The sequence below is a fragment of the Neoarius graeffei genome, chromosome 3 (genome assembly GCF_027579695.1).
Source record: "Neoarius graeffei isolate fNeoGra1 chromosome 3, fNeoGra1.pri, whole genome shotgun sequence".
Lineage (NCBI taxonomy): Eukaryota > Metazoa > Chordata > Actinopteri > Siluriformes > Ariidae > Neoarius > Neoarius graeffei.
This window is the reverse complement of record NC_083571.1, coordinates 93030488-93044009: the sequence shown is the minus strand read 5'-3', so window position 1 is coordinate 93044009 and position 13522 is coordinate 93030488. Positions and strand designations below refer to the sequence as shown.

General features: G+C 42.9%; 1 protein-coding gene across 5 annotated transcripts in view; it reads right to left on the bottom strand.

The window, feature by feature from the left end:
• pinx1 (PIN2 (TERF1) interacting telomerase inhibitor 1) overlaps positions 1–13522 on the bottom strand; it is a 91989-nt gene that overhangs the window by 35785 nt on the left and 42682 nt on the right. For all 5 annotated transcript variants that reach the window (XM_060917655.1, XM_060917652.1, XM_060917653.1 and 2 more), the window contains 2 exons: positions 12056–12145; positions 1033–1115 (listed from right to left, as the gene is read on the bottom strand). In XM_060917655.1, coding sequence (XP_060773638.1) covers positions 1033–1115; positions 12056–12145 — 173 coding nt within the window. The remainder of the gene's footprint in view (positions 1–1032; positions 1116–12055; positions 12146–13522) is intronic.

Sequence of the window (13522 nt, the reverse complement as noted above, 5' to 3'; positions counted from 1 at the left end):
TACGCGTCTCGTCGACTATCAGCTCATGTACGACTTGATTTTGTGGAATAACTGTTAAATAAACCACATGCATCTCTAAAGAATGTAATATACAGCAAGCTAAACGACTATACGAGTTTACTTGTATATACTGAGGCAATGTTTTGTATTTTTATTCATTAAAAACTGGTGCAAAGCAACACTACAAATCTCAAAAAACAGACCAGGTCAAAGGACCGGAGATAGATCGTTTTCTCCCCCCCCACCAACGGCCGACTGTAGGAGCTGTATATTTAAATCTAAATGAAGAAATACTTCAAAAAGAGGTAAAACCACAAGAAAAATATGCACAATGCTATTATTAAAGGTCTGTGCTAAAACTAAAGGGTAAACATGCTGACATGTTCGTAATACATGACCAGGTCATACATCAACCTCTACAGAAGGACCTCTACTGGTTACATGCCAAATCAGCAACAGCAGACCGAGTTAACTCGAAAAGTCTTTGTAAGCCCCAAAACAACTTAATCTTCCCAACTTCAAACTAACTTCCAAGGGATTTGAAGGAGCTCTGAGAATTTATTTGTTCATTTCATCACTTCCTGTGCCCTGTAGGACAGCCGCTAACGTTCTCCCAGTGATGGCGCTCAGTCACATGCTGACTGCAGTAGTGTACCTGATGTGACCGTGGTGGACGAGGTGGAACACAGAGAGTAGGGATGTTAATCCGTTAATGGGATTTCTGCACTTTCTCATGAAGCGTATGCCATGACACGGCTAATAATCAGCTCATGGCCTGCCGCAAGCAACTCATCACCCAGAGCAAGCCAGCAGTGCTTACAGGGAGACTAAACTGGAGTGAACAGGTATCAGGAATATTCCCCAACAATCATTCGGGCTTCAGTTTACGGCCAAAAGTTTGACTTTGATATCTCTCAACCACTGTTTCCACAGGACAAACTTTAAGAGTGGTACCTCTTCTTGCTAGACAGAACATTAAAGACCGAAAGCTTATTTTTTGATAAATAAATAAATGAGGCATGATCATCTTACCTCATCCTGATTTCTCATCTGTTTGGCTCTTTTCCCGAAGATGCAAGCAAGGTCTGTTTCACTGCGACTGGACAGATCCTTTCCTATGAGAAAAGGGTATAAAAACAGAGGTGATATTTGTGGAACTCTAATATTATAGCAGAACTCTCCACGTGCAAAGTGCACACAGCGACGCTCCAGACTTAACAGAACGTAGTAATGCATTGACCTGATTTTTGATGGCTTCTATGAACGTACAATGTCCATACCAACATTACAGCACATGGCATTTAGCAGATGCGCTTATCCAGAGCGACGTACAAGAAGAGACAAGAAAGTTCTAGTACTAGCTGAACAAGTGACAGAATAATACTTATTATTCTATCCACACTCACCGGATATGAGCAATCGCGTGCTCTAATTGGCTACTCTAATACTAGGATATCGGCTCATATACCGTGAGTAGAGAAAAACAAAATGGCGGCGTGTGTTGCTGAACCAACCGAGGACGAAATAAAAACTCTACTCGAAAACAAAACCCCAAAAATTATCAAGTATTTTAAAGAAACAGAAATGGCCCAGTCAGTGGCAGTAATGCACCTTTAAGTTGGTTTAAACTGCCAAAAAACCTGTCTCGTCTCTCGTCATCTTCTTCCGCTTTATCCGGGTCCGGGTCGCGGAGGCAGCAGTCTAAGCATGGAAGCCCAAACTTCCCTTTCCCCAGACACCTCAGCCAGCTCCCCGGGAAGAACACCGAGGCGTTCCCAGGCCAGCTGAGAGACATAGTCCCTCCAGCGTGTCCTGGGTCTTCACCTGGGGCCTCCTCCCGGGGGGGACATGCCTGGAACATCTCCCCAGGGAGGCGTCCAGGAGGCATCCGAAAAAGATGCCCGAGCCACCTCAGCTGATTCCTCTCGATGTGGAGGAGCAGCGGCTCTACTCCGAGCTCCTCCCGCCCAGCCACCCTGCGAAGGAAACTCATTTCGGCCGCTTGTATCCGTGATCTTGTCCTTTCGGTCTTTACCCAAAGCTCAAGAAAAAAAAAAAAAGCAACAAAATATGGAATAAAAGTATCTGATGGTAAGAACATATTTTTTATTTTTCAAGAATTATCATCGCATTTTTCACAAATTTGCTACCATCATTTCGCCAGTTTGTTTATATTCTAAGCGGAAATGATTTTGTCAGATGTTTTGTATAAAGGTTTTTTTTGCAGATTCGATAAATAAGTTCTGTTTCTCAAAATCCAGTGAATGTGGATAGAATAAAACAGTTATTCCACTCAATCTCGTCGTACACGGCTTATAGCCAAATCGGCGCTACGCACCTCGTCAGCTATCAGCTCATGTACAGCTCGATTTCGTGGAATAACTGTTAAGTGTAATATTGTGTGGAAGTATCAATACTCAACAAACAGCCAAGGAAGCAAAGCAACCATACAAATGAACTGATGATAAGGGGGGGAAAAAAAAAAAAAGACATGTTTACCACCACAGGGAACCTGATCGTAAGTGCAAGGCAACATCTCAAACACTTGACCACTGGATAATGAAATCTGTATCTTTATTTACATAAGGTAGATGGAGTTTTATTCAGCACTTATTTTTAATTTGCTTTTTAAAAAATAACTTTGGATTATTTATTAACACATTTTACGCTCATTGGGAGCTCTGCTTTTAGGCAGAACATACACACACATATATATACACACACACACACACACACACACACACACACACAGTTAGGTCTATATATATTTGGACACTGACACAAATTTTGTTTTTTTACCTGTTTACTGAAACATATTCAGGTTATAGTTATATAATGGACATGGACATAAAGTCCAGACTTTCAGCTTTCACTTGAGGGTATCCACATTAAAATTGGATGAAGGGTTTAGGAGTTTCAGCTCCTTAACATGTGCCACCCTGTTTTTAAAGGGACCAAAAGTAATTGGACAATTGACTCAAAGGCTATTTCATGGGCAGGTGTGGGAAATTCCTTCGTTATGTCATTCTCAATTAAGCAGATAAAAGGCCTGGAGTTGAATTGAGGTGTGGTGCTTGCATTTGGAAGATTTTGCTGTGAAGAAAACATGCAGTCAAAGGAGCTCTCCATGCAGGTGAAACAAGCCATCCTTAAGCTGCGAAAACAGAAAAAAACCCATCCAAGAAATTGCTGCAATATTAGGAGTGGCAAAATCTACAGTTTGGTACATCCTGAGAAAGAAAGAAAGCACTGGTGAACTCATCAATGCAAAAAGACCTAGACACCCACAGAAGACAACAGTAGTGGATGATCGCAGAATAATTTCCATGGTGAAGAGAAACCCCTTCACAACAGCCAACCAAGTGAACAACACTCTCCAGGAAGTAGGCGCATCAATATCCAAATCTACCATAAAGAGAAGACTGCATGAAAGTAAATACAGAGGGTTCACTGCACGGTGCAAGCCACTCATAAGCCTCAAGAATAAAAAGGCTAGATTGGACTTTGCTAAAAAACATCTAAAAAAGCCAGCACAGTTCTGGAAGAACATTCTTTGGACAGATGAAACCAAGATCAACCTCTACCAGAATGATGGAAAGAAAAAAGTATGGTGAAGGCGTGGTACAGCTCATGATCCAAAGCATACCACATCATCTGTAAAACACGGCGGAGGCAGTGTGATGGCTTGGGCATGCATGGCTGCCAGTGGCACTGGGTCACTAGTGTTTATTGATGATGTGACACAGGACAGAAGCAGCCGGATGAATTTTGAGGTATTCAGAGACATACTGTGTGCTCAAATCCAGCCAAACTGATTGGTCGGCATTTCATAATACAGATGGACAATGACCCAAAACATAAAGCCAAAGCAACCCAGGAGCTTATTAAAGCAAAGAAGTGGAATATTCTTGAATGGCCAAGTCAGTCACCTGATCTCAACCCAATTGAGCATGCATTTCACTTGTTAAAGACTAAACTTCAGACAGAAAGGCCCACAAACAAACAGCAACTGAAAACCGCTGCAGTAAAGGCCTGGCAGAGCATTAAAAAGGAGGAAACACAGCGTCTGGTGATGTCCATGAGTTCAAGACTTCAGGCAGTCATTGCCAACAAAGGGTTTTCAACCAAGTATTAGAAATGAGCATTTTATTTACAATTATTTAATTTGTCCAATTACTTTTGAGCCCCTGAAATGAAGGGATTGTGTTTAAAAAATGCTTTTAGTTCCTCACATTTTTATGCAATCATTTTGTTCAACCCACTGAATTAAAGCTGAAAGTCTGAACTTCAACTGCATCTGAATTGTTTTGTTCAAAATTCATTGTGGTTATGTACAGAACCAAAATTAGAAAAATGTTGTCTCTGTGCAAATATTTATGGACCTAACAGTAGTACCTGTATGTTATTGTACTTTGTGTTTTTTTTTTTTTAATCCATTGCTAATATTAGACACACGGCAAATGCTTTGCCTTCTTTATGGGTGACAGAACCTGACTCATGAAAAGGCATCCTGAGATGGGCACAGAAAACACTGGTGGCAGCTGTAGCAGAACAAATAAACCTGTTCTACTTAAAAGTCTTTTGTTTATCATAGACATCGTGAACTTTCTGTAACATGAAAAGAAAGCGTCTGTCTGGAAGCTGTTGACAAATGACTATTTTTTTTTAAAGGAGGTTCGACTGGGTAAATTATTGATTTAAATGGATAAGGGTCGAGGGACAGTTTTGAACTCGTGCCCAGAGGAAAGGTTTTAAAGGCAAAAGAGGGCTCGCTACGTGGTCACAGAGGATGGAGCGGACGAAGAAAAACAAACGGTGCATGGGCGGCCCCCGCCTCACGCCTCCCGCTATCCAGCAGCTCAAAGGCTCCAGGAGAGTGCAGGCGCCCGTCTCGGCCTGCAGGCCTGTTCGTCCAGCTGCATCCTTTTCCTTAAAGCAGCTCCTGATAAGACTGCGTTATTTATTGCTCTAAGCGCTTTTGCTCTCTGCCTTTCAAAGGCGAGACCTTGCCTCCCTGTAACCAAGTTATTCTGTAAGCAAGCTAAACAAAAGTCCAAGCTCACATAAGCTGCCTCTTGATCCAGTACAAATCGAATAAAACCCAAAAATTAACTCTTTCCATTTCCCACTGATATCCATTAACATGCTGAAGCCCTTGCTGACTAGTGTGTTGGCAGTCAACGTGCTATGATGTGCGGTTCTCTCAAGGTCAAAGTTGAGTTGGTGATGAGTGCTGAATCAGATTAGCAAAATCACACGAGCCTTTAAGGATGGACTCGCAAATCTGACGACCAACTGCCTGTCTCAAAAGACACCAAGATGATAACTGGGCTTTGCTCTCACATTTAAAACAAGAGTCATCAGGAGAGGACATATATCCCCCCCCCGGCTCCCACATGAAACCCCACTCCAAATTTTCCGAAGTTGAATTGGTTGCCATGGAAATATGGAAAAAACAAGATCAAATGCGAGCTACTGCTCACTTACGTATCCCCCCCCCCCCCCCCCGTTCTCGCTTATATCAGAATGCAAACAATCGATGGAACAGGACACTGATTATGAACGTTGACCTCAACAAATAATGAACCCTGAAACAAGTAAGTAAAGAGCAGTGTCTCTCCCCAGGGATTTCAAATAACATCCTGGTAAACTGGCATTTTGAAACAGCATTCTGCTTCCTGAAAAAGCGTCAAAATCCACCCTGTGTGTTTCGTAAATACATTCAGTCAGTAAACAGGAAGTCGATGTGCGACAGACCTGAAAACAGTATAGAACCCCAAGCTGAAGTTTGGTACCAAGTGGCTATGATTTGTAGTTGCTGATAAAAATATTACAAACATTTTGTAAATCCACACTGTGTGTTTCGTAAATACATTCAGTCGGTAAAACAGGAAGTCGATGTGCGACAGACCTGAAAACGGTATACACGGTATAGAACCCCAAGCTGAAGTTCAGTACCAAATATCAAGCAGTTGTGATTTGTAGTTGCTGAGAAAAATATTACGAAAATTTTGTAAATCCACGGTATGCGTTTCATAAATACATTCAGTCGGTAAACAAGAAGTTGATGTGCGACAGACCTGAAAACGGTACACACGGTATAGAACCCCAAGCTGAAGTTTGATGCCAAGTGGCTATGATTTGTGGTTGCTGAGAAAAATGGTGTTTCGGATGGACGGAAACACGGCGAAACGGACAGACAAAGGTAAACCGGTATAACACCCTCCCCCCCTTTGAACGGGGGTATAAATAATAAAAAAATTATATTATTTTTACACAACACACAGCTATTAGCCAGTCATTTCAGTTTAATGTTAGAAATTGGTTGCTAGGGAACTACATTATATGCTGGGGGGAATTAAATTTTTTTTTTAAAAATGAAAAAAGACGTAGGGCGGCACGGTGGTGTAGTGGTTAGCGCTGTCGCCTCACAGCGAGAAGGTCCGGGTTCGAGGGCCTCTCTGTGCGGAGTTTGCATGTTCTCCCCGTGTCCGCGTGGGTTTCCTCCAGGTGCTCCGGTTTCCCCCACAGTCCAAAGACATGCAGGTTAGGTTAACTGGTGACTCTAAATTGACCGTAGGTGTGAATGTGAGTGTGAATGGTTGTCTGTGTCTATGTGTCAGCCCTGTGATGACCTGGCGACTTGTCCAGGGTGTACCCCGCCTTTCGCCCGTAGTCAGCTGGGATAGGCTCCAGCTCGCCTGCGACCCTGTAGAACAGGATAAAGCGGCTACAGATAATGAGATGAGATGAGATGAGAAAAAAGACGTTCTGAAACAAATTGTTTCTTTTGCAAGCGTGGAACATTCTTGAACTGACAGAAAACGATCCTTGGAAAATGAGGGGTATTTCTTTAACTGAAAGAGTAGTCAATATAAATAGCATTTGCCACATATGATGTGAAGGTTTACTAAGCCCTTTGAGGGGCGGGTGAAAAAAAATAAAGAAAAAAGCAAAATCAGGCCAATTATTTGGCTAACAGTCCAAAACTGGTTTATGCATCTACTCTGTAATGGATTGGCCTACTGAGTCACATGGATGATAAAGTGCTGTAGTTCAGCGTGCATCAAGAACTCCCAGATCTCTTGATAAATGGACGGCCAATTAAATCTGGGTTACTGGTTTACACTGCTCGTGCCTTTGGTGAGCAGCGGAGATGCCAGTGCCTTTCCCCAGAGCTCAAATACATCACCTGCAAGAGATCCAGGTGGAGCCGGATATGACGGGCATGATGAAAATGGCAGCTTGTCCGCGATAAACACCTGCGTCTTATTCGTGAACGTTTAAGCGATCAGATATGTTTTTAACACATCGTGACTCAAATTCAGCTCTGACTGCCAGTCTGAACACTGCTCTGGGTTTCTTCAGGATGGTGATGGGCAGGAGATTACTGCTCCTCCTGGTTCCTATTTGTGCTTGAACCAAAACATGTTTATGCATGGCAGAAAAGCACTAAGCCTCAGCAGATACAGCATCGCATAAGCACCTGCTGAATACTGCCTGCCTGCATATGTAACAGGTTTATCTCTGCTAAATCCTTGACCTGACGGTACACAACACACTGCAACCCAAACCGTGCCAGGAGACTTGGGCATGATCCTGGTGCCTTTTCAAAGAGTGAAATCCAATGACAAATCCGATCTAACAAGCCAAGTAACGCTGCTTGAGGATAAGACGCTTCTTAAAGCAGTGGACACTTAAACATTTAAAAAAAAAAAAAAAACACAACACACAGCTATTAGCCAGTCATTTCAGTTTAATGTTAGAAATTGGTTGCTAGGGAACTACATTTGCATTGATGGTAACCAGGACACAAAAAGCTCAAGTTCTTGTTCTGCTCTGTAGTTTTAATCCCAACAGCAGGAAAAGGTGTGACATCATGTCATGAGAGACAGGGGCAACGACGGCAACAGAAAAATGATCGCGCCCAAACCCAATAACAAGGAAGGGACTTGAAACCTGAGCATTAGCTCTTTCAGGGGGGTAAACTCTTCAACGTGTATCAGTTAAGCTTTAAAAAAAAAATTAGACCCATTACTTTGTTTTTTAAATTCAGCAGTGCACTCTAGCCTTCAAAACACACTGTGACAAAAGTTTCCACTCGGTGATCACTAAGAGTTCAGATGCACAGAGGTCAGCGAAGTTGTCCCGAGCCCGAGGCTCAGGAAGGTGCTTTGTCTCAGGACATGTGCTCTTATAAAACTGATCCACCTTTGGGAACATCCACTCTCATCCTGTCTGTAAGGACAACAAACGTCCGTCTCGAGGCTAAATAAAGTGCCTGAAATCACGACGACGACAGCAGCATGCTCCCAGTCTCGCTGCTGTCTGCGACGCTCGTTAGGCGCTGATTGAGGCCATTTTGAGCCGCAAATGCATCAGCCAGTGCTCTTCACAGGAAACAGGAAACCGTGCTTTTAAGCTGTGCGCAACGGTGACTTGTAGGTGATAAATGATGAGCCCTTTCATCCACATTCCTGGCATTCTTCAAAAAACATCAAGGCGGAGGGGAATTTTTTTGGTTTTCTCGTCAAAAACATAAGCGTGACCACTGACGAGGTCAGGAGCACAAACGCTCTTTTCTCATACGGACCCTTGGCATTTGAACGTTCCAATTTAACGTCAGGTTCAAGAAAAGATTTAGTGCTTTGCAAATGAAGCTGGTGAGGTCAGGAAAGTCCGAGAACGTTCCAAAGCTAATTGCGCAGGTGGGTTTAAGCCCCTCCCTGGTTAAGTTGACCTCAGCGTCCCGGCAGACTGATCGACTGCAGCACTGATCCATGAGCGCTGCTGCTACTCCTGCCAAAGGTAGCAGGGGAGAAAACAGCTTCACATCGGAGGAACACGTTAATAAATACACAGGCATGAAAGTTATTTCACATCCAAGTCAAGGGTATGAAGGCGTCTAGTCGAGGTTTAGAGCATCTAATAAAACACAGAGAAGTGGATAAAAGCAGCGTGAAAATTCTTCACATTTTGCCACACACTTGACGAGCGCAGGTTTCCCTGAACTCAGATATGTTTCCCTTTTGCATGCAATCCATCGAAAAATCCACCTAGCTTTTTCCATTGCGAAATGAGTAATCACCACCTCATCCACATCAGTTTTGGTCTCGCTGCCTGAGCAAAAAGTCATTCAACACAAACCTCATCGTCGTCTCTTCACTCCGTATCCTCATTAAAGCTGTACTGCCTTTCAGATTTTTCAAGTGTAGGTCATAAAAAGAATTTTCCCCGACACCCAATTATTTTTGTTTAGTGGACGGAAAGCTGCTGAATTTGAATCGCAGACTTCCAATTTTATTAGTTTTTTTAAAAATAGAACAATTAATGAATTTAGGGCCATGTGGCCCTAAATTCTCCGCTATTTTTTCCTGCTTCACCATGACCCAATTCAAGATACTACGTCATGCATCACGTGGTGGGCTTTCCCCGTTCGCGCAAGGCATTGTGGGATACAATTTTCAAACAGGAGAGAAAAATGGAGGACGTGAGTGTGTGAATGAAACGTGAAAGACCGACTACAGTAACGGAAAGCGAGATGATGTTATGCTGCGACGGAAAGGAAACGCAGGACCAAACTAATAAATATCGGCACTCAGCAAGCACCTCGGTGTGATCAGCTGTTCGTTTAGCAACAGAATGATGTAACGGTCACTGTACGGTCAAGATAAACCTGCGCATACACACACGGACTTCCTCTGTCTGCTTGACTGCACGAAGCGAGCGATTTCATGCACATTATTTGCTCGGGAATCCCCTCAAATTAAACAACTTCCCAGCCACAGAATGGCCTGATATTTTGTAAGCTGTTACAGAAATAAACATACATCACAATGACCAAATTTCAGATGGAACTACACTACCGTTCAAAAGTTTGGGGTCACTTTGAAATGTCCTTATTTTTGAAAGAAAATCACTGTTCTTTTCAATGAAGCTCACTTTAAACTAATCAGAAATACACTCTATACATTGCTAATGTGCTAAATGACTATTCTAGCTGCAAATGTCTGGTTTTTGGTGCAATATCTCCATGGGTGTATAGAGGCCCATTTCCAGCAACTCTCACTCCAGTGTTCTAATGGTACAATGTGTTTGCTCATTGCCTCAGAAGGCTAATGGATGATTAGAAAACCCTTGTACAATCATGTTAGCACAGCTGAAAACAGTTGAGCTCTTTAGAGAAGCTATAAAACTGACCTTCCTTTGAGCAGATGGACTTTCTGGAGCATCACATTTGTGGGGTCGATTAAATGCTCAAAATGGCCAGAAAAATGTCTTGACTATATTTTCTATTCATTTTACAACTTATGGTGGGAAATAAAAGTGTGACTTTTCATGGAAAACACAAAATTGTCTGGGTGACCCCAAACTTTTGAACGCTAGTGTAAATTTCACTGATTTTATGAAATCGGAAGGCCGTCTAACTTTAACATCAGTGGTTAAATAACCATCGAGTTATTCAGCCAGTTCTGCTGCCTAGATTTCTTGTTACGAGGTCACTTAAAAGATTTTTTAAAAACTTTGTCCAGGTTCATCTGTACAGTGTGTGTAAGTGCTCTTCTCCATTTTATTATTAATGACTTTATTTCCAGAAGGTTAATAACCAGTTTAGCGAACACTCATCTCGCACTGGGCCTTCAAATCTATCCGGGCTTGGAACCAGCACTAAGGTGGTGTTTACATTAGACCGTATCCGTCTCGTTTTCGTCGCGGATGCACTGTCCGTTCACATTAAAACGCCGGGAAACGACTCCACAGGCGGAACAACTTGAATCTGCCAGGGCCCACGTATTCAATCCATTACGTATCTGATCCGGTGCTGTGTAAACATTGAGGAACAAGGATACGCTGTGCTGAGCTCTAGCTGACATCGTCATTGGACAACGTCACTGTGACATCCACCTTCCTGATTCGCTGGCGTTGGTCATGCCACGTTGGTCATGTGACGCGACTGCTGAAAAACTGCGCGGACTTTCACTTCCTGCTATTTGTCCCGAATCACTGCTTGTGCGCTTCACTCGCGCGCTCTGTGAGCTGCGCAGGGCCGGAGTGCGCACCCTCCAGAGGGCACTCGCTGTTCAGGGCGGAGTGATTTGGAGCACAGGATGCCTGCGGAGCCGAGCGTATCCGTGTATTGGCGTTGCTGTGTGCACGCGAATCGTGTATTGGCGTTGCTGTGTGCACGCGAATCGTTTTAAAAACGTTAATCTGATGATCCGCTGATACGGTCTAATGTAAACACCACCTAAGTATGCACTGTCTTGTACAACCCCAGTGGCTGGGTATTAGTACCTAACCTGCATGTCTTTGGACTGTGGAGGAAACCGGAGCACCCGGAGGAAGCCCACGCAGACACGGGGAGAACATGCAAACTCCACACAGAAAGGAACCCCGTCGGCCATAGGGTTCAAGCCCAGAGCTTTCTAGTTGTGAAGCGATAGTGCTAACCACTACACCACCATGTGGGCAGCACGGTGATGATGATGATGATGATGATGTAACAGCGCCAGAAAAGAAACATCGGATTTCAAACTGAATTTATTACACTTATGTCCATTTCACTATAGCACATAATTCTCCAGTAACCTAACATGGCTTTCACTGTGTGAGCGAATCGCACTGCCACATTGTAGAGATCTTTAGGCAGACTAACAGGAAAATTTAACTTGTCTCTCCTGCTCCCTATTTAACAATCCCGTTTTTAGATTTTCTAGAAATACAACTCGCATCACTGAAACCACAAAGCCTTTTCCTATAATTGTAGAGTATAAATCATAGATTTAGGAAATGTGACGGCAACTAAAATTGCTTTTATTGATAAGAACCATCAGTTCCACTGACTATTTCACCTTTCTTCTTCTCAGCTCAAACACTATCTGCGAAATATACACAGAATTCTTAAAACGACTTCGTATTCGTTCGTCGTAAACTGAATCAACGGTGTAAAGCTCCATTTTCATAATTACTCGTGTTGAACTTCGTCAGATCAGTTAGCGCTGAACGGATCACGAGAGTGAACTGATATAGGGCACACACACTGTGGGAGTCTCACCTTTGGTGAACTTCATGTAATGGACCCTTTTTTTCGACGTCTTGGATTTCTCCTCCAAACTGAAACCTTGGGTCAGTTCTGGGGACGGCTCTGCAGAGACAAAAGAACTCCTGAATAAACTGCGATCGACGTCAAAGCTGGATGCTGACGAGAAATACATGCGTTAAAGACTACAGTGATATTCCGGTCCTCAAAAGGAACCGGACTGTTCATTTCAGCTGTGCATCTCTTAAAGCAAATAGGTTCTACATGGTTTGGAAAAACGGTTAATTAACACACATATTTACGAGCTCTTTCTATAAGTTAGAAGTGTTTAAAAGCAAACTCCACAATGTGCCTGCTGAGCTTGTCCACCGTGTCCCGTCATACAACAGCACCACCAAGTGGAATTAAAAATAACAGAGAACCGTGCAGCAAAAGTTCATCCCTGTTAATCATAAAACCTTAAAGGTAGACTGCCTTTCAGATCTTTCAAGTGTACATCATAAAAAGAAGTTTCCCTGACACCCAATTATTTTTGTTTAGTGGACCGAAAGCTACAGAATTCAAATCACAGACTTCCAATTTTATTAGTTTTTTTTTTTTTTAAATAGAGCAATTAATGGATTTAGAGCCACGTGGCCCTAAATTCTCCGCTATTTTTTCCTGTTTCACCATGACCCAATTCAAGATACTACATCATGCATCACGTGGTGGGCTTTCCCCGTTCACGCAAAGCATTGTGGGATACAAATTTGAAACAGGAGAGAAAAATGGAGGACGCGAGTGTGCGAATGAAACATGAAAGACCGACTACAGTAACGGAAAGCGAGAAGAAAAGACGTTCTGTTGCGAAGGAAAGGAAACGCGCTCCCTACTCACTATATAGGGCACTATATAGTGGGGACGCCATTTTGTAGTGCTGTCCGAAACCTTAGTGAGGATTATTTACACCCTATATAGTGCACTCAAAGTATCCCACAATACATCATGAAAAGCAGTGTACAACGATGGTCACTAACCAAGCAATATATCTCATCATGCATTGCGGTCACGCTGAAAGAAATCAAATTAAAAGTCTCAAATTTGATTTAATAAAAGGCAGTGGCAAAGAAGAAAGTATTCAGCCTTGATTTAAAAAAACAAAGACGTAGCCGACACAAATTAATGTGGGAAATACGCTCACTATAATATGTATTTATTATTTTGAAAACCCACCAGCCGACTGATCTGGCATGTTTTAATTGTGCGACAGTAATGACGTAAACACCAGCGTGACGGACTAGTGTCCCAAAGTGTTTTTTCTAGTGCTGTCAAAAATGTCGCGTTATTAACGCGTTAACTTGACTCAATTTTAACGGCAATAATTTTTTTATCGTGAGATTAACGCTCTGTGACATGATGCCACGCCCTGCACAGCCAGAGTCCTCTGCCCTCCCCCGAAGAGCCACGGTGCTCGGCTTAAGTTTCGTTTTCCCATCGGCGGCT